General features: G+C 38.2%; 4 protein-coding genes and 1 long non-coding RNA gene across 5 annotated transcripts; all 5 read left to right on the top strand.

Moving 5' to 3' along the window:
• The first annotated feature begins 1,204 nt into the window (after positions 1-1,204).
• Positions 1,205-2,980, top strand: LOC125217562 (uncharacterized). The gene is made up of 4 exons (XR_007175747.2): positions 1,205-1,302; positions 1,412-1,470; positions 1,799-1,896; positions 1,985-2,980. It is a non-coding gene; the product is annotated as an uncharacterized LOC125217562 (long non-coding RNA).
• A 332-nt stretch (positions 2,981-3,312) lies between these two features.
• Positions 3,313-6,457, top strand: LOC125220206 (putative fucosyltransferase-like protein). Its single transcript, XM_048122371.2, has 7 exons — positions 3,313-3,744; positions 4,048-4,208; positions 4,474-4,715; positions 4,821-4,925; positions 5,272-5,428; positions 5,529-5,756; positions 5,872-6,457. The coding sequence occupies exons 1-7, from the start codon at positions 3,415-3,417 to the stop codon at positions 6,125-6,127; spliced, it is 1,479 nt and encodes a 492-aa protein (XP_047978328.1). The 5' UTR covers positions 3,313-3,414; the 3' UTR covers positions 6,128-6,457.
• Positions 6,458-6,992: 535 nt separating this feature from the next.
• LOC125220205 (ferredoxin--nitrite reductase, chloroplastic-like) lies at positions 6,993-9,316 on the top strand. The gene is made up of 4 exons (XM_048122370.2): positions 6,993-7,486; positions 7,547-7,901; positions 8,056-8,344; positions 8,422-9,316. The coding sequence occupies exons 1-4, from the start codon at positions 7,129-7,131 to the stop codon at positions 9,160-9,162; spliced, it is 1,743 nt and encodes a 580-aa protein (XP_047978327.1). The 5' UTR covers positions 6,993-7,128; the 3' UTR covers positions 9,163-9,316.
• A 1,664-nt stretch (positions 9,317-10,980) lies between these two features.
• On the top strand, positions 10,981-11,886 carry LOC125219645 (ethylene-responsive transcription factor ERF109-like). The gene has a single exon (XM_048121675.2). The coding sequence runs from the start codon at positions 11,047-11,049 to the stop codon at positions 11,788-11,790; it is 744 nt and encodes a 247-aa protein (XP_047977632.1). The 5' UTR covers positions 10,981-11,046; the 3' UTR covers positions 11,791-11,886.
• Positions 11,887-17,843: 5,957 nt separating this feature from the next.
• On the top strand, positions 17,844-19,323 carry LOC125217542 (uncharacterized). Its single transcript, XM_048119060.2, has 2 exons — positions 17,844-18,184; positions 18,591-19,323. The coding sequence occupies exons 1-2, from the start codon at positions 18,092-18,094 to the stop codon at positions 19,179-19,181; spliced, it is 684 nt and encodes a 227-aa protein (XP_047975017.1). The 5' UTR covers positions 17,844-18,091; the 3' UTR covers positions 19,182-19,323.
• Positions 19,324-21,629: the final 2,306 nt, after the last annotated feature.

Here is a 21,629-nt window from a genome sequence, read left to right as displayed (position 1 = left end):
TTGTTGATCTTGATTTTAATTTGAATGTGCAGGACTGTATCGGGTGTGAAGATGAAGAAAGAGTATAGAGAATTCATTAAAGCAAATAAATAAGGTGATGCTCAAGAAGTCGTGTGACTCAATTTTTATGTGTTGGAATTGTACCATTTATTTGATGAAGAAACAGAAAAAAAATATACCATTTCTTTTGCCATTGAGATTGTATATTTCTAAATAGTCTTATTTAAATGTACAAAACCAATTCGAAAGTTTTGCAATTTGAGTTTGTTTACTATATCTTGATGAAATCTGAAATGCGCTTTTCAACTACGACCAATGTCATGTGTTGAATTATTTGCAATTTTTACTAAATTTGTTAATATCTAATTGTTGTTACATATATAATCATTTTTTGTTTTACGTAATGTAGATATTGCATTATTATAAATTAATTTAAGATCTGTGCATCACACAGCGGGCGGGTATACTAGTTATAATGATAATTTAGTATAATATGTTGATTTTTACGAGTATATATTTTCTTGTTATGTGATGTTCTTTTTAGCGACTAATATTTTATTATATGTCAATTTATTCATTAAATATTATTGTGTGATACTGTAGCATTTAAGTGTTGAGGAAATAAAAGAAATTTAATATTATTGAAATACTTGCGCAATATTTTTAAAATGTACGATGAAAAATGTGATGAATCCATCCTTTTAGTTTTGATCTGACTTTGCTATAATTTGCTATAATTATGTAGGTTTAAGATAGAATGAATTATACTTTCTTGATTTTTGTAATTATTTAATTAAGAAACTTAATCTTTTCCTAAAGGGTAAATATGTGATATTTCATCATCATTATTACTATATTATAAAATGTCCTAAATAGTTATTAAAGGGTAAATATGTGATATTTCATCATTATTACTATATAAAATACCTAAAATGTCCAATATCACTACTCTTTTGCAAAATTGCCATTAAAATCAATTGTAATTAATTACAAAATGAAAATACAACTAATTTTGTCACACACCACAAAGAAAATAAATAATGATAGTGGCAAGAAAAGACAGCTGGAAACAAACATGAATCAGCGCTGGCGATAGTTGTAGATATTTATCAACTTCGGTCTGACGTGGCACTCAGGTGCGACTATTGACACGTGTAAAAGCGTCTATCACTTTGACAATACTTCTTTTCCTATGAATTTTTTCTTCTGCTTCATCTCTACAATCCGCTTATGGAAGGAAATTTGACCTCAGAGGCTCAGCCGGCGGATACAGTTTCCGACCGCCGCTTGGTTGTGACGCTGGTAACTCTTCTTTTTCTTCTCTCGATTACGAGGCTGCTTATGGAGGCTTAATTGCAGAATCCTGTGGAAGTTGAATGTTGATTTAATTTAATTCATGTATCTTAAACAGAGCTGCTATAGAAGCTTTTTAGTTTCTCACTTCAGAGGACATAGTTGACTCCGGTAGAGGTAATCCAAAACCATCATTGCCATAACTTGGCCTCTCTTGAGTTTTTCGGATTGTTTAAAAAGTGATAGATTACAGTTTTCTCCCTTCGTATTTGAATTGAGGTTTGATTCTTGACCAAAAATAAATTCAGAAGTTTAATGCATTACCATATTTGCTCCACAGCCACTGTAATAACCACCCCCCCAATTCAGTTAACTGTTTGGGGTTGTGTATGTTCATGTGTAGATGCGAGTATGCAAATTCAAGAAATACACGTATCACTCTGCATAGATCACCCTTTGCCTTTATCACATCATCATTTTCATTCACATTATTATGTTTTTCCAGGTCAGAATTTTTTGGATGAAGATAATCAAAATACGCTAAATTCCGAGTCTCAAGCAAAAAGGTTGAAGATAGCTTTAGCCGGATCACATCAGGATCAAGTAATGTGTAGAATTGAATTCTGATTTGCAAGTCTATTTACAAAAAGAATCTTGGTTCACTTCTTGACCCCAGTGCCTGTTTTTACAGACGGTACTATTAAAGAGGATCATGAAGATTCAAATGAGGTGCAAGATTTCAAATTTCCCCTAGCATTGCATAATCGAGGTAACATATAAAGCTGGGATCCCATGGCATTTTGACACCCCACCGTTTCCCGCAGTAGACTAGTAGGAACAGAACCATCGTGCCTTCGCAAACTCATCTACTTAGATGTAGATGCAGATGTATAATCATCTGTATAGTAAAGAAGTTGCTTTCTCCCTCCGATGGATTATAGGTTACGTGGTCGGAGACATAAAATGGCTAGTAGATGTCTTGGTGAACATCCGTCTCCTGCTTTCGATTTTGTGAGCTCTGTACTTAGTGTTGGACTCTTGTGTATTTGCTTACTCCATAAATTGTGTAATTGCATACATGTAGAAGGTTCATGAGGCGGACTATACGACGCCCTAAGCCCCGCCCTATGCACCGCCATATCAGCATTTTATCATCCGCCTCTTCCACCTGCAATGGGGCGGACTATAGCCCGCCCTAAGCATTTTACTTATTATTTGAATATTTAAACACTACAAAAATTCATTAATCCTATTTTTTATGTTTGCAAATATATCAATTAGCAAGAATAAAAATATAAAAACACCACAAATTAAAGGCATATCCTATTGTCAGTATTTATTTTTTATTTTTTATATTTTATGCTTGCAAATATGGAAATCGTTGGAATTCATAATTGAATTTAGAGAGAAATTGAGATGGGGAAGAGAGTAAAGTGAAATGTGTGAAATGAAGTAAAAAAATTGGTGATATAAATAGAAGAAAATATAAAAAATAAGAAAAAAAAAGAAGAAAAATGTGTCTATAGTCCGTCCCCCCTGCAATGGGGCGGACCGTGGACTATAGGCCGGACTATGCAAAAATGTGTGCATAGTCCATAGATGATGCATAGTCCGCAGACTAAGGAATGGGTTTAGGGCGAGTTGGAGGACTAAGGGGCGGCGTCCGCCCTGTTGGGGATGCCCTCAGCTTTTGTTTTACTAGTTGATAATTCTTGCCTCTGAAGTCAAGTCTATAATTTACTGCTATCGTGGCAAGTATGGTGATTTGTCAATGCCATATCGTGGCAAGCACTATTTTGAGAGATTTCAATTTTTTTTTCAAATACTCCACAATTATTTACTCTATTTGCTTAAATCAGAGGCATAATTCACGTAAGTTCTATGCTTGATTTGTTTGTTTGTGCTTTTAATTTCGATTCACTCGCTTGAAAAAAATCGATTCACTCACTTATTTCTGGCCATGAAATTTTCGTCTTTTTTAGTCAAATGATTTCATGTTAGTTGGTAGTTTTAATTTTGACACAAAAAAAAACACAATGACAATTCATTGAACCAACTCTCTCTCTCTCTCCTAATTCTTTTCGTGAAAGATCAAAATTTTCCCCTTAACGATTAAAGTTTATGGCTACTGCTAACTTCATTCAACAGCCGAAGCCCACTCTGGAAATTCGATCAACCTCGTATTCATCGCCATCGTCTGCGTCTCTAATGAAGAAAAAATGGTCGAATTTTCTCCCCATTTTGGTGGGTCTTGTGGTGATAGGGGAGATTACGTTTCTGGGCCGTCTCGATGTGGTGAAGAATGTCGACTCGTGGGCTGACTCTTTTTACCAATCCAACCCAGCCCCGGAGGTTGTCGACAGCTGTGAAGCATGGTTGGAGAAGGACGACTCCGTGCCTTATTCTAGGGATTTCGATAAAGACCCAATTTTGGTGAATGGGGCTGAAGAGGTGATTTTTCTTCTTTTATTTCTTTGATTTTTAAATGGGTAGGTATTATGCGGAATCTAGAATGTGTGCTCATGTTTGTTGATCATTTATTGTAAGGACCAGAATAGTATTGCAGATAGGTTTTGAGATTATTGATTTTACTACTATATTGGATAAACTGGAATGTGAATTAGCTATGAGAAATTCAAAGTGGAAATCTTTGATCTGCCTGAAATCTGGTGTGAAGTTTCTTTAGCTTTAGATTGTTTTTGAGATTCTAGTGCAACAAATTCTGTTTCTTGACTTAAATAGTACGGTGTGTAGGGAATTATGACCTGTGGCGTTGGATGTAAGTTTGGGGATGAATCGAGTAAGAAACCTGATGCTGGATTTGGAACTCCTCAGTCATCTGGCACTGCTGCCGTGCTTAGGTCAATGGAAGCCGCCACATATTATCCTGAGAACAATATTGGCGAGGCACGACGGTGGGTAAGCACAAAAGTGGTTGCTTTTGCCTCTTATTCATTTCCTTTACTATCAACTACAATTTCCAATTTTCCATCGATTTTCAGACATTGGAATTTCTTTTTTTTTGCTGCCATAAATGTTGTTATTCTAGATGCATAATCATGCAAAAAAAAAAGTCAGTTCTGTTGTTTCATTCATGAGATATACACACAAGTAGATCACCAACATCCGTATTTTTTCCGTTCACTAATTTGGTTGTGATGTGTGTTTCCTATGTTACAGTCGGGGATATGACATTGTAATGACAACCAGTCTTTCATCGGATGTGCCAGTGGGATACTTTTCGTGGGCTGAATACGATATAATGGCTCCAGTTCAACCAAAAATTGCAAGTGCCGTTGCTGCTGCTTTCATTTCTAACTGTGGTGCTATGAATTTCCGGCTGCAAGCATTGATCGGACTTGAGAAAGAAAACGTCAGCATTGATTCTTATGGAGCTTGCCGTCGAAATCGTGATGGAAAAGGTGATGCCTCACCTCAGTTCCGCCCTATTTGTGAAATTAAATTTTGTTTTTTAAGTGCCAACTGCCAAGTTATGTATGAAAATCTTTATTTTCTCATATTTTCAGTTGATAAAGTGGAAGCGTTGAAGCATTATAAGTTTAGCTTGGCTTTTGAGAACTCGAACGAGGAGGATTATGTTACTGAAAAGTTCTTCCAATCTCTTGTTGCAGGTTAAATATTACATTTACTGATAAATTTTTTGTTTGTAAATAGGCCTTTGCTGTTATACCATTTAAGAACTTATAAATCCCCCACATACCAACAAAATATAATAGACACACATACTTGGATTTATGATACACATACAGCAGTATGTTTATGTGCAATTCTGTAAGTTAAGACGTTTTAATGTGCCATGAAAGACACTGAATTGAGAGGTTGATACATGCATGTTTTACACTATTGTAAGCTTAAGCCTTTTGAACAAGCTTAATCCTTGCTTAAGATTCTATTGGATTGGCTTTGATTTTGCATTTGACGATGCAATTGTCTGATAAAGCTGATCGTACATGGCAGGCACTATCCCTGTGGTGATTGGCGCTCCTAATATCCAACATTTCTCCCCTGGTCCTGGTTCATTGCTGCATATCAAGGAGCTCACAGACGTTGATTCCGTTGCCAAGAGAATGAAATACCTTGCTGGCAATGAGATTGCATTTAATGAATCATTGAGGTCTGTATCTTATTCCTAACTAGTTTAATATCTGCTTCCTATTGGCATAGCTTTCGACATGTTTAGGGACCCTTTTCTCCTATTGGTTATTTCTGTTTAGGTGGAAATATGAGGGACCATCCGATTCCTTCAAGGCCCTTGTTGATATGGCTGCAGTACACTCATCATGCCGTCTATGCATTTTCCTGGCAACCAAAATCCAAGAAAAAGAAGAAAACCGTCCAGAATTTCAAAACCGTCCCTGCAAGTGTACTCGTGGCTCAAGAACTACATACCACATATACGTCAGGGAAAGAGGGAGGTTTCATATGGAATCCATTTTCCTAAGGTGTCTATTATTCGTGTGCGATTGGGAGTTTGTTTTCTCATTATTTCTGCTTTTTGCGTATCCTAGTGATAGTCATATCATTCAACTCGACTCATTGGTATATATCTTAATACAGGTCAGACAAATTGACTATCGAAGCCCTATCCTCTGCTGTTGTGCAAAAGTTTAGATCGCTTAAACACGTTCCTATCTGGAAAAGTGAGAGGCCGGAGAGCATAAGAGGTGGGAATGAGCTTAAACTCTACAAGATTTACCCGGTCGGGCTGACAGCGAGGCAAGGATTGTACACCTTCAAACTCAACCACAGTTCGGATCTGAGGAAGCACATAGAGAGCCATCCGTGCGCCAAGTTTGAGGTGATATTCGTATAGGTTAATGTGACACGGAGCATCCAGAAACGCAATCTTAGGTAGGGCAAACTCTCTTCTCCTCTCTCCCTGCCCTTGAGCTTTTGTAGGATGGGTGACTCTAGGGTTTATTGCTCCACTTTTTGTTCCCGGCAGGCGTCGTGTTCGTTTTGAGTTTAGAGGGGGGGAAAGATGGGGATTGTACATGATGTTTGAAGCTTGAAATTAGGTCTTGATAAATGGTGTATATACTATTTTTTTGTCTTCACTATAGAAAAATGATTGAATTTGGGGAAACTAAGATGGTCTTTTGACATGTTTTGAAAATGAGATGGTATGTTGCTTTTAGTTTAAGATACTGAAATGAATATGTAAAGAAAATGAAGTAGTCGTACAAATGCCATCAACTTAGTCACATTTTGATCCAATAAAAAAATATCTGTTCAATTTTCAATAATTATATCATTAATTATAACTCTAAAAGTATTTTTTTGTACATGACCTCATTTTTGCAAGAACTTTAGTTTTCCAAACCGCGATCAACCCCATGTCCAATAGCTCTGATCTTAGTTTTTGTACATGAGTCCTGTTTCTCAACAACAATATCCTATTTCTCAGATGACCATTTTATATATTTTGAAAAAAATCATCTCGCTATTAAAATATTCAATTAGTACTTTTTTTTCTTTTTACTTAATTCACTTGAAAACATGAAAAAAAAACAAATATTGACATTGAGTGTGACGGAGAGGGCAAGTGATGTACGTGGAAAACATACCTTTATTTCCAAATCAAAGGCTTACATTACACTCGTTATCTCCAACTATCCATTACTACTTCCCAAAACAGCACACGCCCCACAATATTAACTACCAAAGGGTATCTCCTTAAGATGACACCAACTGTCACTAAGAAACGACCTTTAGCAATGTTCAAGAGTCCAAAAGCAGCTGATCAATTCATCCACACACCTCTTATAATCCACTCACCACTATCTCTGCCGCCGCCGCCAATCTCCCTTCATCATGTCATCACTTCACGTCAAGTTCCCGGCGCCATCGTCGCTGCCAATTAGTAGCAATAGGTCCAAAAATGTGAGGGCTCAAGCCACTCCGGCGGCGGTGGAGGTGGACGCCGCGAGGCTGGAACCGAGGGTGGAGGAGAAAGATGGGTACTTCGTGTTGAAGGAGAAGTTCAGGCAGGGAATAAATCCTCAGGAGAAGGTGAAGATTGAGAAGGAGCCCATGAAATTTTTCATGGAAAACGAAATCGAAGAGCTCTCCAAAATCCCCATTGAAGAGCTCGACAAGTCCAAGCTTACTAAGGATGATGTTGATGTCAGACTCAAATGGCTCGGCCTTTTCCACAGGAGGAAGCATACCTGTAAATCTCCATTTCTCATTTTTTATCTTTACTTTCATTATAAAAATGTATGTTCATCAGATGGTAGATTCATGATGAGGCTGAAGCTGCCGAATGGGGTGACAACCAGTGCTCAGACGCGGTATCTGGCGAGTGTGATAAGGAAGTATGGGGAGGATGGCTGTGCTGATATTACCACTAGGCAGAACTGGCAAATCCGGGGCGTTGTTCTAGCCGATGTCCCTGACATCTTGAGAGGCCTTGAGGAAGTCGGGTTGACTAGCCTGCAGAGCGGGATGGACAACGTCAGGAACCCTGTGGGGAACCCTCTTGCCGGGATTGATCCTCATGAGATCGTCGACACTAGGCCTTATAACAACCTTCTCTCTCAGTACATCACTGCTAATTCCCGCGGGAATCCCTCTTTCTCCAACTTGTAAGCTACTATATATGTGCTCTTCACATTGTGTAATTGAAGTGGAATGTGTGTTTAGTTGCTTGTTTTGATGAAATGGTGATTGCAATGAAGTGGAATGTTTGTTGTGTGTGTGTTTTTAGTTGGTTGGTGGTTGATGAGATGGTGATTGCAGGCCGAGGAAGTGGAATGTGTGTGTGATCGGATCGCACGACCTATACGAGCATCCGCACATAAACGATCTTGCATACATGCCGGCGACAAAAGATGGGCGTTTCGGGTTCAATCTTCTGGTTGGAGGGTTCTTCAGCGCCAAGAGATGCGCTGAGGCGATCCCTCTTGATGCGTGGGTCCCCAGTGATGATGTCGTCCCCGTCTGCAGCGCGATCCTCGAGACCTTCAGGGACCTCGGGTTCAGAGGCAACAGGCAGAAGTGTCGAATGATGTGGTTGATTGATGAACTTGTGAGTCATCCTCATTAGTACTATTGTGATAAGGCATTTTAATAACTAGAAATTTGTATGTTGATTGATTGATGCAGGGGATTGGGAAGTTCAGGGAGGAGGTGGTGAAGAGGATGCCGGAGGCGAGTTTGGAGAGGGCGTCGCGCGAAGATCTGATCGACAGCAAATGGGAGCGAAGGGACTACTTCGGGGCGCATCCTCAGAAGCAAGAAGGGTACAGCTTCGTGGGCGTGCACATCCCCGTTGGGCGCCTTCTGGCGGATGACATGGATGAGCTCGCACGCTTGGCTGAAAAATACGGGTCGGGCGAGCTGAGGCTCACGGTCGAGCAAAACATCATCATACCAAACATCCTCAACTCCAACCTAGAGGCTCTGCTCGGGGAGCCTCTCCTCGCGGAGAGGTTCTCCCCCGAGCCGCCCATCCTGATGAAGGGCCTGGTGGCCTGCACTGGCAGCCAGTTCTGCGGGCAGGCCATCATAGAGACCAAGGCGCGCGCGTTGAAGGTGGCCGAGGAGGTGGGGAGCCTTGTCTCGGTAACGAGGCCCGTGAGGATGCACTGGACCGGGTGCCCCAACACGTGCGGGCAGGTGCAGGTGGCGGATATCGGGTTCATGGGGTGCATGACGAGGGACGCGAGCGGGAAGGTGGTCGAGGGGGCCGATGTGTTCCTTGGCGGCCGAATCGGGAGCGACTCGCATTTGGGAGATGTGTACAAAAAGGGTGTGCCTTTTGATCAGCTGGTTCCATTGGTTGTGGACCTGTTGGTGCAGAATTTTGGTGCTGTGCTAAGAGAAAGAGAAGAAACTGAAGATTGATTCATCATTTGATAATACTAGGAAAAAACAACCATTTCTGCAAAGGGTTGGAATTTGAAGTTGGATTTTTATTGTTAATTTGAATAAGCTGTGGCTGAATTCTAATTTACATGTTACTGTGTTGTTTATGTTAAATCAAGATCGTTAGAGAGTATGTAGCATACCATTATTATTATTTTTTACTAAGCAGTACTCCCTCCGTCCTCCATTAAGAGTCACACTTTTCCATTTCGGTCCGTCCCCAATTAAGAGTCACACTTCATTTTTACCATAAATAGTAAGTAGGTCTCACATTCCACTAACTCAATTCACTCACATTTTATTATAAAACCAATATAAAAAAATGGATCCCACATTCCACTAACTTTTTCAACCAACTTTTCTTTACATTTCTTAAAATACGTGCCCGGTCAAAGAGTGACTCCTAATAGGGGACGGAGGGAGTACTATTTTGTTTGATACTTATAAATAGAGCTATGATTTTTACACAATATCTCCTCCGTCTCATAATATAAGTTTTATTTGATTTGGTTACGGATTTTAAGAAATGTAAAAAAAAAATAAATTAAATAATTTAGTAAAATATAAGTTACATTTATATATATTAGCTTTGTAATAAAATGTGAGTAAAATAAATTGGTCAATATGGAACAGTATAACTCTTATCATCGTGGGATGGAGAGTAATCAGTAAAAGTCATAGTGTCAGTAACAAAAAGTTTACAGAATTGAACTTTATAAAATAATAGCATTTTGACAAGTTCAAAAGCTAGTGTTCACATACTACTACTATTTTTCCATTTTCTTAAAAGCATACTTGAATATATAATTTATCTAGAAAATGGAGTGCTACAGTTCTTTTGCTTGGTCTTACCCATTATCATATGCAATTATGATCGGAAACATATACTATCAAGGTTTAATTAAATGTAGATTCACAAACTATTAGTGAATTTTTAATGTTCTCAAGATCTATAAATAAAATTGATGTATAAATACATTAACTTTGAACTTCCGTACATTATATTGTTTTGGTATTCAACTTGACAGATTGTCTATTTTCTAATGCAACATCAATTTTTTATTTGGCTGAAACTATCATGGCAAATTCCAATATACACGAAATTTATTTATTTTTGTTGCACATGAATGACTAATATTTATCGCCTGATGATATTTTAAAGCACTTTTATGTCTAATAAATTTGATTCCAACATTAATTGTGAAATTACCAACTTGTTGTATTATTAAAAGCACCTTATACCATAAAATAAATCTCTTTAGAATTTTTGAATAAATTTCATATCAAATGTATCAATTTAATTTGCATAAAGTACAAAATAGCTAGGTCAACACCTAAAATATGCCGTGATTATACTTTTCACATAGTGAGTCCAGTTTGAAATTATGATGACTATGGGAAGAAAATTAGTTATGTTCTGGAAGAATTACTAGTACTCCAATTTTATAGATAATGTCGACCAATACTAAAAAACAAAATTAAATAAGAATGTTCTGAGTATTTCGCGTTTAATTAACAAACTTTATAATGAAAATGAGTTGGGAAGATTCTAAAAAAAAAAAAAAGAAGTTAAATCCGTTACCGTAATCGATGAGGTCATGTTTGGTCCCCCACCGTCCGCTCGATTATACTACTACTAACTCAGCATCTCCATCCAAACGGGCCCCACCCAGAATTGAATTCCGCACGTGCCATTGCCAACACCTGAAGATTCACTCCGTGTAAAATTAGTGTTTGGAGACTGTCAAGCTGGCAGAGTCTTCCATCCTTACATATATATACCGATTCTGAGTTTCCACACATCCTCAAACAAACAATCTTTTACTATTCTTAGCAAAATCAAAATTAAAAAAAAAGTCAGACATGCAGAAGTCAAACAAGAGGATCAAGCAAGAGCAAATCAACACCATCGCCGCCGCATGCCTTTCCATGTCTGCGCCGCCGCCGCATCCTCCTCTGCCCCGCCTCTCTAATGCCGAAGAAGCGTCGGTGATGGTCTCAGCCTTGAAGAATATTATTACCGGAGAAGCTTCCCTCGCCGCCGCCAACGACTTCAGATTCCTGTCTGAAGATGTTCTCTCTGTTTCCGCCGACATGGAAACGTGCAGATTCTGCAGGATTAAAGGGTGCTTGGGGTGTAATTTGTTCAACGAGGAGAAGAAGAAAGCGGTGGCGCCGGCGAAGAAGAGGAAGAAGAAGAATTACAGAGGCGTGCGGCAGCGGCCGTGGGGGAAGTGGGCGGCGGAGATACGCGACCCGAGGAAGGCGGCGCGCGTCTGGCTGGGGACGTTCGAGACGGCCGAGGACGCGGCGCGGGCCTACGACAGGGCGGCAATCGAGTTCCGCGGGCCTCGGGCCAAGCTCAATTTCGCCTTCTCCGACTACACCGAGGCCCCTAGAGGAGGCGCAGTGGAAGCGCCTCCGAAGAAAATGGGTACAGAGGGGAACGGTGGAATGTGGGAAATTGGATCGAGCAGCAAAAAACAGAGTAATATTTGGGATCTGACGATTGGGGAAGAAGATATGGAGGAGTGGATGAGGATGATGGATTTCAACACCGGAGATTCCTCGGATTCTGCTAATGGCGGGAATGTTCAAAGCTTGTAATACTACTCCCTATTCAATATTGAGATACTAGTTGTTACTTAATTTAAATTTTTTAGATAACAGGGGGTGCCGCTGATTGGATGCTTTTTAATTCTATTTTTTGGCTTCGACTCCACTAATAATTCAATGGAAATCTACATATGAAAAGTTTTAAGACGTACTAGTTGGGTAAAATGACACTCATTTTTCAGAATAGATCAAACTAACTAAACATATTAATACGATTACTTATCTTATCTTTGCCATGATTTTTAGAATTCCTATGTATGCTAAAACAGAACTTCCTGAAAATATAAAAATTTCCCTAATTCCATGCAAATACGTATTAGAATATGTATTCACATAATAAGTTAGTAGAATTTGTGGTTTAGGATTAGAGTTTACCAAAAGAATCAGCCTATGTCAACTTTAATATTCATAATTAAACTTTTTTATTATTACAAAATGACTGCACTTCAGATCAAATTCATGCAATATTTAACTAAATGTTAAAACCCATTCGATCTTGTCTATAAACACACTAATCACATTTTACTAATGCAATTTTAAAATTCTTCTAATACAAACCTTTTCATATGCTTATTCTTTTCAACACCCCTATTAATATGTTTTCCGCATAATCACTATAAATAAGAAAATTGAGAAATACTATGTGAAACGAGTAGAACAAAACAGTATAGATCGAACAACGACGGATAGATACAGATACCACCTGCATGTCGGCATTTAGTATTTTATTGCAATTCCACACGTTGTCCAAAAAAGGCATTATTTTAACACACTAAATGGAGGCATGTGCTGAATTGGAGTGAGTGAACTTAATAGAAAATGTTTAACACGTGATCCAAAAGTAGTTGAATTTCCCATGTGGTGTTGTTGTAAGTGGCATTATTAAAAGTGGGATTGAATATGATGAGAACTCAATTATTATTTGATTTTTATACTAATGGAGCCCACGATTACAATGTTAGTGAGGCGTCGACTGGGTCTCACTCCTCTTTTGTGAAGTAGTACTACTACTATTCTTTATTAGTCTCGTTGTAAATTACATACTCTCTTAATACCATAAAAATAATTCTTTTTGAAACATCAATAGTTTTAATGCTTAAGACAAAATAAAATAGATTTATAAAAAAATTATTGAAATGTATGATTATTAAGAATGAGCACACTTAATTAAAGAGAAAAAAGTTACCACAACTAAAAGTTAGTAGTACTATTTTTATAGCACATGCAAAAATGGAAAGATTTATTTTTATAGGACGGAGAAAATGCTAAAACTATTAATATGATTTTATTTTGCAAGCAGATTAATTTTTTATTTTTCTTACAATCAATCAAGATTTCAGCTATAAACAAAAATGATATCACGTTTTAGGAAACAAAACAACAACGTATTATACTACGAAATTAAATAATTTTATTTGTTCAATCATAATTTATATTAAACCATGTTTTGACTAGTTGTAAAATCAGAACAAATTAATAATTTGATAATTTACGTGCGGGTTTTAAAGCAAAAACAAATTTTGGAAAAAGGAATTTAGAGGGCAAATATTCCTAAAATTGATGCGAAGGATACTTCTACTAGCTTAATTAATTAACATCAGCCCAAACAAGACCTTGATTTAATATCTTATAATATAGTACTAAATTATTATAATAACATGATAAATTCATATAAATTATATATTACGTCCTAAAATGTAGATGGTATAAATCAAACCAAGCAATATTTTCTACTATTAAATAAATACAATACAGGTGTCATGATTTAAAGTAATTAACACGTCCGGATAATCGATTAGCCCATTTGGAATGCAAAACACATAAATTTAGTTGACTAAAGAAATTTCAGCATGCGGTTAATTATTTTATTGCTTCATTGCTTGACATCTTACTACTATTTCTTATCTTCCCACGTGATATATATTATTAATTGTCGTTTTCAGTAATTACGAATTCATAGCTTAGGTTCGACCTTTGGTGATGGATAACTGCAGCTTTTTAATTTTTCCTCATAGCAAGAATTAAAAATGAATATAAAGTTGAAAGCACGATGTTAATTAATGTAACATATGAATCATGCATATGTTAAAATTCAATTTAATAATAAATACTCTCTGCATCACTTATTCCTATTTTTGTCCGTTCCCAAAAATTTATCATATTTCACTTTTAATATTTTTTTTATAATAGATCTCACATTGTACAAAATTATTCTCATTCACATTTTATTATGAAATTAATATATAAAATTGGAATATTACATTCCACTTATTTTTCTAATTCACTTTTTATTAATCTTTTTTAAAATCCGTGGGATCAAATGAATGACAAAGTATTAGAAACGAATGTAATAAGTACTATCTTTGTAAGCGATGTTTATTAAAAATGTGCTTAGGCCATCCGCATCCTTGTCTCTTATCCGTCTCTTAACCGTCTCATCTCTTAACTATTCATGGGCCCCATTGTACTTTTCAGGTCATCTCTTAACTAAAAGACAACACCTGCATCCCTCCATCTCTTAACCATCTCTTAACTATTCATTCAATTTTATTTTTTATTTTTAATTCCAACAAATTCAATTAATAAAAACACACTTCATTAAATAAAATAAAAATTATAATTTAAAAACCTAAAAAAAAAATACATAATTTAAAATCCTAAAAAATTAAAAAAATACATAATTAAAATACTCTAAATTAAATTATAAAAACTACTCCGCCGGCGAATCATCCCCCGAAGTCGCCGGTGCACCCAAGTTAGATCGATCCCGAATACCAAGTTGAGCTCTCAGATGCTCAATTCCGTCCATATGGGTTTCAAATTGGCGAGCTTTCATTTTTGAAGTGTCAGCCATCGTGGCGACCAGGTACATGGACATTAGGTTGTTGTAGCCCGTGCCCGTGCCGGAGCCCGAGCCCTCGCTCGCCTAGCTTAATTCGCCGCAGCCCCTCCCCCTCCCTCTCCCTCCCCCCCTCGCTCTCGCCGCCTTGGTCCCTTGCGGCTGACGTCGTGCACCGGAAGAAGACCCCCTTGCATCATCGGTTGGCGTATCGGTTGGCGTGCCCTCACGTGAGGAGTTGCCTTCACCGCCATCACTAAACGAGTAGTGGTCACGCGCCGTGTGCTTCGTGCGTTTCGAGCCTGACTCGACACCACCAGCCCACCTTTCAAGGTGGTGGACTTGCGACCAAACATCGACAAACTTGAAATCTTTACTGACGTCGTCTTTGAAGACCCGCAACGCCGCTCTCAGAATGTCGGCTCCACTGGCTCCGCTTTGATAATTCGCCTCTTATGCCCTGAATATCGCGCAAAATTTTTTGACATCTTTGTCGCATCGGTCCCAATGACTGCGGAGCATCTTCACGTTGCGGGCAAAGGTGTTCTTCGGCCTTCGTGCGTTGTAAGCTTCGGTGACTTTTTTCCGACAGGATCGTACGAGACGCTGATCCAAGCGTCGTACAGAGCCAACGTCTCTTTTTGGCGGTATGGATGACGGCTGCCGTCCCCCACAACCTCGTGGTCGCCCTCTTCCTCCTCGGCATTGACGCAAATCCTGAGGCCGATCCTGCCGGAGCCGGAGCCTCCACTATTGGCCAGTCGGGCAAAGTGCGTTCAGGCGCCAAAAAGTTCTCTGGAATTTGGGATAATCCCGACGATTGCCCGTACCTCTGGGGGGGGGGGGCGATAGTATGCATCCACATCAAAATGTGGTGTTTGGTACGCCGGCAGAGTGGTCGAGGCTTGGGTGCCCGGCGACGAACCGGGAGTACCCAAAAAGTTGTACATGCTCGCCCAATCGTCGAACCCGCCGGAGCGCCGCCTGCCGGAGCCGCCGCCGCTGGAGTTTCCATCGCCGGACATTTTTTCAACAATTTGAGAGAAAGGAATAGATGAGTGTAGTGAATGGAATAGGAATGAGAGTAGTGATTGTGTGTAAAATGGTGAATGGAGTATGAAGTATATTTATAGAATAATAAAAGAAAAGAAAAGAAAAGAAAAAATTTAAAAATTCGACCGTTTGATACAACGGTCATTTGACCGTTTAATTTTTTTTATTATTAAATTCGAATATTTCGAATTTATAAAAAAAATTATTACGTCCTATTTCCGACGCCCACTCGCGGGCAGGCGAGTGGGCGCCACGCTATCCTCCAGCGCGCGCCACGTGGGGCGCGCACGTCGTCTCGCAAGCTCGAGGCCGGCCTCGTCGGCACGCGTCGCGCGACGAGATGTCTCGTCTCGTCGAGACGAGACCGAGACAACATCGCTTCTGCGATGCGGATAGGGGTGGGTCGATACGATATATCGTATCGAAAACGTTGTATCGTGTATCGTATCGAAAATATCGATATGAAAGAATTTCATATCGTTATCGTATCGAAAGTTTCGATATATCAAACTTTCGATATAAAAAAATTTCATATCGTTATCGTATCGATATTTCGATATATCGTATCGAAATTCGATATATCGTTAAATATCGATATATATCGAAAATTTTCGATATATATCGATATATATCGAAAATATAATATCGATATATATCGAAAATATCGATATATCGAAAATTTTCGATATATATCGTATTTTCGATATAAAACGATATATCACGATATAAGGAAATTCATATCGTTATCGTATCGTATCGAAAATTACGATATATCGAAAATTCGATAATTTTTCGATATTTTTTAATACGATACGAGCGATATATCATTTTTTCGGTATTTTTCCCCAGCCCTAGATGCGGATGCCCTTAGAATAGTAATATTAACTGAGTAGACTAGACACCCCATGTTTTAATTATTGGTCTAAAGGATATTACTATTACTATGGTGCCATATAAGCTTGTAATAAAGGTGCAAATATATAAATGTGTCAATCAAGCTTGTAATAAAGGTGCAAATATATAAAATCTGAACATTGCATATTTATTGCTAATTATTGTATATATTTTATACAGATTTAGTTGAGACTTGAGAATGTGGTCTTTATAGCACAAGACTATTTATTTTTTAATATCATATTGGCACAATAGCAATGGAAGGACCTATCTCAGGGCTTATCCCACATCCCATCTCGTTCCATGTCATCACTTAGGGCTCGTTTGTTTTCTATGTTGGCCCAACATATGTTTAGATATAGTAAACTCAAAAATCAAGTTATAGGTTAGAGTTAGCAATAATTACCATATGTTTGTTTGTACATATTCATATCCCTAGTTTCTTATTTTTATGTTTGGTATGAGGTGTCCAAACACAAGATACAACCATGTATTCCCAAATTTATCCTCATTGCATTTTCATATTTCCGAGATTGTCCTCATCCATTTCATTTTGGCGGTGAACCCAAATTTTCCAATCAACCCAAATTTTTCATCTACCCTAATTCCCGCCCCCCCCATCTCAACGCCTCCTCCAAATATAGATTGCACTCTCTATACCAAATTGCGAAACTCAGAACGGTGGACGCTATCAACTGAGCCGACGACCTTCGCCTGAAGTTCAAGGTAGTCTAAACTCGTATCTTTGTCGTAGATGGATTGTATATCTTTTCATATGTATACGACGATATTGCCGTCGGATATTTCTTCTATAATCTGCTCTCTCTTGTATTGGAGTGTCAAACAATAGGACTTCAAATGAATTACATTAATTACAGTTTGCATTATTTGAACTTGTTGAAGCTCATTAATGGTTTCAAGTTGGGCAATTGGTTTATTTCAATCAATTCATCTTCGTTGTGTGGCCAAGCTTATGTTTAGCCTTTGTTTTAGTATATTTCAGTTACATAGAATTTATAATAGTTCATTGATTAGAGTGTAATTGCTCTAATTTTTTGTTGCCTTAGTGGTTCTATTCTATTCTCATCAATTCAGCTTTGCTCGTATGGCCTCCTAACAACAGAGTGGTAACGACACCGATGGCAGTCCATTACCAGAGGGTAATGCATTCATTTAACAGCTTTTACTCTTCGTAGTTCCTTCTCCGTGATAACACGAGAGGGCATGTGACAATATCCTTTTTGCAGGTAACCCGGATAGTATTACCGGTAGAGGGGTGCTAGCAGACAGATCTAGACGTGTGTGGACACAACGCGAGGAGCAAATCCTTTTGTCATCCATGAAGGAGTTGGTGGCAACCGGATGGAAGTCGGAAAATGGTTATCGTGCAGGATATTTGACCCGTGCATTGGAGGTACTAAAACATGAATTTCCCAAAACTGATATTTGTGTTCACCCCACATCAAGTCGAAGATCCAATCTTGGAAAAAGAATTACTACTCCCCGATGCAAATACTTGACCGTAGTGGTGTTGGTTTCAATACCGATGGTGACTACAAGATAGATATCGATGATGAACAATGGACACAAGTTGTACAGGTAACATTTAGCTATATTTACCCTTGTTTCGTATGCCATAACATTGTTTACACGCTTGCTGTGTCGACCAACAAAATCTGAAAAATTGCTTAGGGAGTGTTTTGTCATCCAACATTGCTCTGTAGAGGTTAGATGGTGTTCTGATGTTGGGTGAGGAGGTTAAATGGTGTTCTGATGTTGGGTGAGGACAAGTGGTGGAGACTAACGGAATGATTTGGTGATTATGTTTGCTTATCGTAGTTTATCTTAGTATCTTTGTTTATATTAGATTTGTGAATCCAGATTTGAGCCACTGATGCAAATTCAGTTTGTTAAATCTAGTTGCTTATATATTTATTACCATATATACATGCTTTCTTTGATAATACATTCGTAATTTGTGTTTTTTGGTTAATATCTTTTGTAGAAAGATAGCAATGCCAAGTATATGAGGAACAAGTCTTGGCCAATGTTCGCTGACTGGAAAGAGATTTTTGGCAAGGACCGTGCGGAAGAGGTTAAGGTTATGGACATGGGGGATGCAGTCCGCAAAATTTATGGGTCTGGTTCTGGTGTAAACGAAAATTCTCCAATGACTTTAGAGGAACTCTTCCCCGATGAAGTTTTTCCTACCGGTGTTCTACCGGAGATGGTTGATGAGAGCACTTCGGCACCTGTCAAAGTTAGTCCGAGGGTGCCAACCAAGGTAACAAAGAAGAGGAAGGCTGATGACAAGATGGACAGTGTCCTTACTCTCATGACTCGCATCCATGAGGACACGAATGAGCGCCTGAAGGACATCGCAACTCGAATTGGTTATGAGTTCGATCTTAGTACGAAGAGGACCGAGGTCTTCAATCAACTGAAAGGTATGCCCGGGCTGACCATCAAGCAACAATTTTATGCTGCAAAAAAGTTGGTGAAGGAGCCTGAGCTTCTGGACTTGTTTAGGGGATTGGATGAATTTGCTCAACCTACTTTTATTCTCGATCTTCTGGAGACAGATGGTAAGATTTGAACGTGGTGGAGTCCATGTCTTTGGTAGTATTTTGTTATTTAACATGGTTTAAACAATGATCCAATCCATGTAACTAGTGCCAGTGCACTCTTATGTAGTATGTCAACTGGTATTTTTTTGCGCATGTAATATGCGAAGTATGGACGAGCTCTGTATTTTGTTTAATTACTATCAACATCGACAGTATGTGATACTACTTCTGTACTGCTTAACAACATCATTCTATCTGCTATATTTTTGAACGTTCATTAACAACACCATTACTATCAACATCGACAGTATGTTATATGAATCACTTATATGAATCACTTTTTGAATCATCATTAAGAACTCTTAAATCGCATAGTATTATAAATATGCCCCATTTACTCAATCAATTGCTATTTATGATTTTGCATTCAAAAATACTATAAGCAATTGCTTCTTTTGATTTAGCATTCAAAATTATTGTAATCAATCGTTTCTCTTGATTTTGGATTCAAAAATATAGTAAGCAAGCGTTACTTTAGATTTTGGATTATAAAATAATGTAATCAATTGCTTCTTCTGTTTTTGCATTAAAACAGAAATCAATGACTTTCTTCTTTTGATTTTGAATTTAAAATATTGTAAACAATTGCTTCTTTTTATTTTGCATTAAAAAATATTGTAACCAATTGCTTCTTTGGATTTTGCATTCAAAAATATTGTACTCCAATGCTTCTTTTTTTCATTTCGCATTAAAAAATATTGTAATCAATTGCTTCTTTGGCTTTTGCATTCAAAAATATTGTACTCAAATGCTTCTTTATTTCATTTCACATTCAAAAATATTGTAATCAAATGCTTCTTTAATTTTTGCATCCAATAATATTGTAATCAAATGCTTGTTTTAATTTTGCATTAAAAAATTTTGTTAGCAAACGAAGCATGTCAAATCAAGCAAGAAGCTACACCATAGATCATGAATTACGATTAGTAAGTGCACAAATTCAATGGCTACTACACCATTTTTCTTACAAACAAACGCATCAAAAAAAAAAGTGCACCCCCTAAATACTAATACACCGACGAGATACATGCTCGTCGATCACTACTTAAGCTACCCATAGCCATTAACTAATCATTAAAACATAGAAAATACCAAATACCATATCCGATATAGCCTACTAAAGTGCATCACCTGTGCACATCAAAACAAACATTACACCATTCATAATGCTAAGGAAAACAAAGTGGATCGACTACAAACCCCTTTATGGTGCTGTTTTACGAGAAGTTGGGAGGGGGCTCCAAGAAGCACATGATGAACCTCTCGGTGATGATCCTAAAACCTTCTTCGCCGGGACCATGCGACTAGGTGACTTCGTGGAGGATATTTGGTCCATATTACCCTCATTCACCTGGAAAAGCTTTCGACGAACCCGAGAGGGTGTGCCCGGCGGTGGGGAATTCACTTCATCAACATCGACAGACATAGCGGCTGCGTTCCTACGAACCGCCTGATTTGGCTCGACGGAGTCAGATATGACTATGACCTCCGTGTTGTCGGATAGGGTTATGACCTCGGTGGAGTCCTCAACTTTGACGTCAAACAAACCGAACACGGTGGATAGGAGGTTAATTTCTGGCTCGTCACGGTGGTAGTACGCTCCGGCGTATGAGTTCCTCTACAAAACATTCACCACATTTTATGTTAGGCCAAAATGACATGATATAAATATAGGAGATTAGAATGTGAACCTTGAAGATGGCCTGCCATATTGCTTCATCGGCGTGTACGACTTTGTTGAAAAAGTCCCAGCGCACGCCGTGTGTGGCAACCACCTCGTTGAACGTCTCGTAGCGTTGCTTAAGAAGCTTGAGGCGCAGCGTGATATCACTGCAATTTAGATCAGAATCGAACTGAGAGTTTATCAACCTAACAGCCACACGAAGCACATATTTTGGAACACATGCATCGACCCAACCAAGCCAATTCTTCTTCTTGTCGATCAGAGTTCTGAGGAGCATCGAATCCATCAGTTGAATCCACTTTCCATTGTAGAAGAACGTTGCCTGTGTTGGGATGTTAGAGTTCATATTTCAGAGGGATGTTTGTCTACACTTGATCTAAGCTAACCATGTTATATAGAATTACATGTACAACAACTCATAAGAAATATTGAATGCGGTGGAAGAGCATTAACAACATGGTAGATAATTGTCAAATCTATTAGGGTTAAGTACACACATTAGGTTTCCTCGCCGCCCTACTATGGCGATTACTCCGGCGTGTGAATAGGAAGTCTTTAATAGGACAACTGTATATTCTCCATTCCAAAACATATCTTCTAAATTTAATGCATATCGGTTCATAATATGTGTTCATATTCGTCGCTTAATTCGGTTAAGAATATGGAAATGTGGCACCAATTATGTAGGCGATACTTTAGGTTATTTTTGTTTGGAATCATTAAAATATTACTT

The sequence above is a fragment of the Salvia hispanica genome, chromosome 1 (assembly GCF_029641045.1).
Source record: "Salvia hispanica isolate PSC_SH4W2 chromosome 1, Shi_PSC_v1, whole genome shotgun sequence".
Classification (NCBI taxonomy): Eukaryota; Viridiplantae; Streptophyta; class Magnoliopsida; order Lamiales; family Lamiaceae; genus Salvia; species Salvia hispanica.
The sequence above is the reverse complement of the archived record's forward strand: the minus strand, read 5'-3'. Positions and strand labels throughout refer to the sequence as shown.

Coding starts and splice junctions, on each gene's coding strand:
- LOC125220206 (XM_048122371.2), top strand. CDS start 3,415: ATGGCTACTGCTAACTTCATTCAACAGCCGAAGCCCACTCTGGAAATT. Junction 3,745..4,047: donor TGGTGAATGGGGCTGAAGAG/GTGATTTTTCTT, acceptor TACGGTGTGTAG/GGAATTATGACCTGTGGCGT. Junction 4,926..5,271: donor CTTCCAATCTCTTGTTGCAG/GTTAAATATTAC, acceptor CGTACATGGCAG/GCACTATCCCTGTGGTGATT.
- LOC125220205 (XM_048122370.2), top strand. CDS start 7,129: ATGTCATCACTTCACGTCAAGTTCCCGGCGCCATCGTCGCTGCCAATT. Junction 7,902..8,055: donor AATCCCTCTTTCTCCAACTT/GTAAGCTACTAT, acceptor TGGTGATTGCAG/GCCGAGGAAGTGGAATGTGT. Junction 8,345..8,421: donor TGTGGTTGATTGATGAACTT/GTGAGTCATCCT, acceptor TGATTGATGCAG/GGGATTGGGAAGTTCAGGGA.
- LOC125219645 (XM_048121675.2), top strand. CDS start 11,047: ATGCAGAAGTCAAACAAGAGGATCAAGCAAGAGCAAATCAACACCATC.
- LOC125217542 (XM_048119060.2), top strand. CDS start 18,092: ATGCAAATACTTGACCGTAGTGGTGTTGGTTTCAATACCGATGGTGAC. Junction 18,185..18,590: donor AATGGACACAAGTTGTACAG/GTAACATTTAGC, acceptor TATCTTTTGTAG/AAAGATAGCAATGCCAAGTA.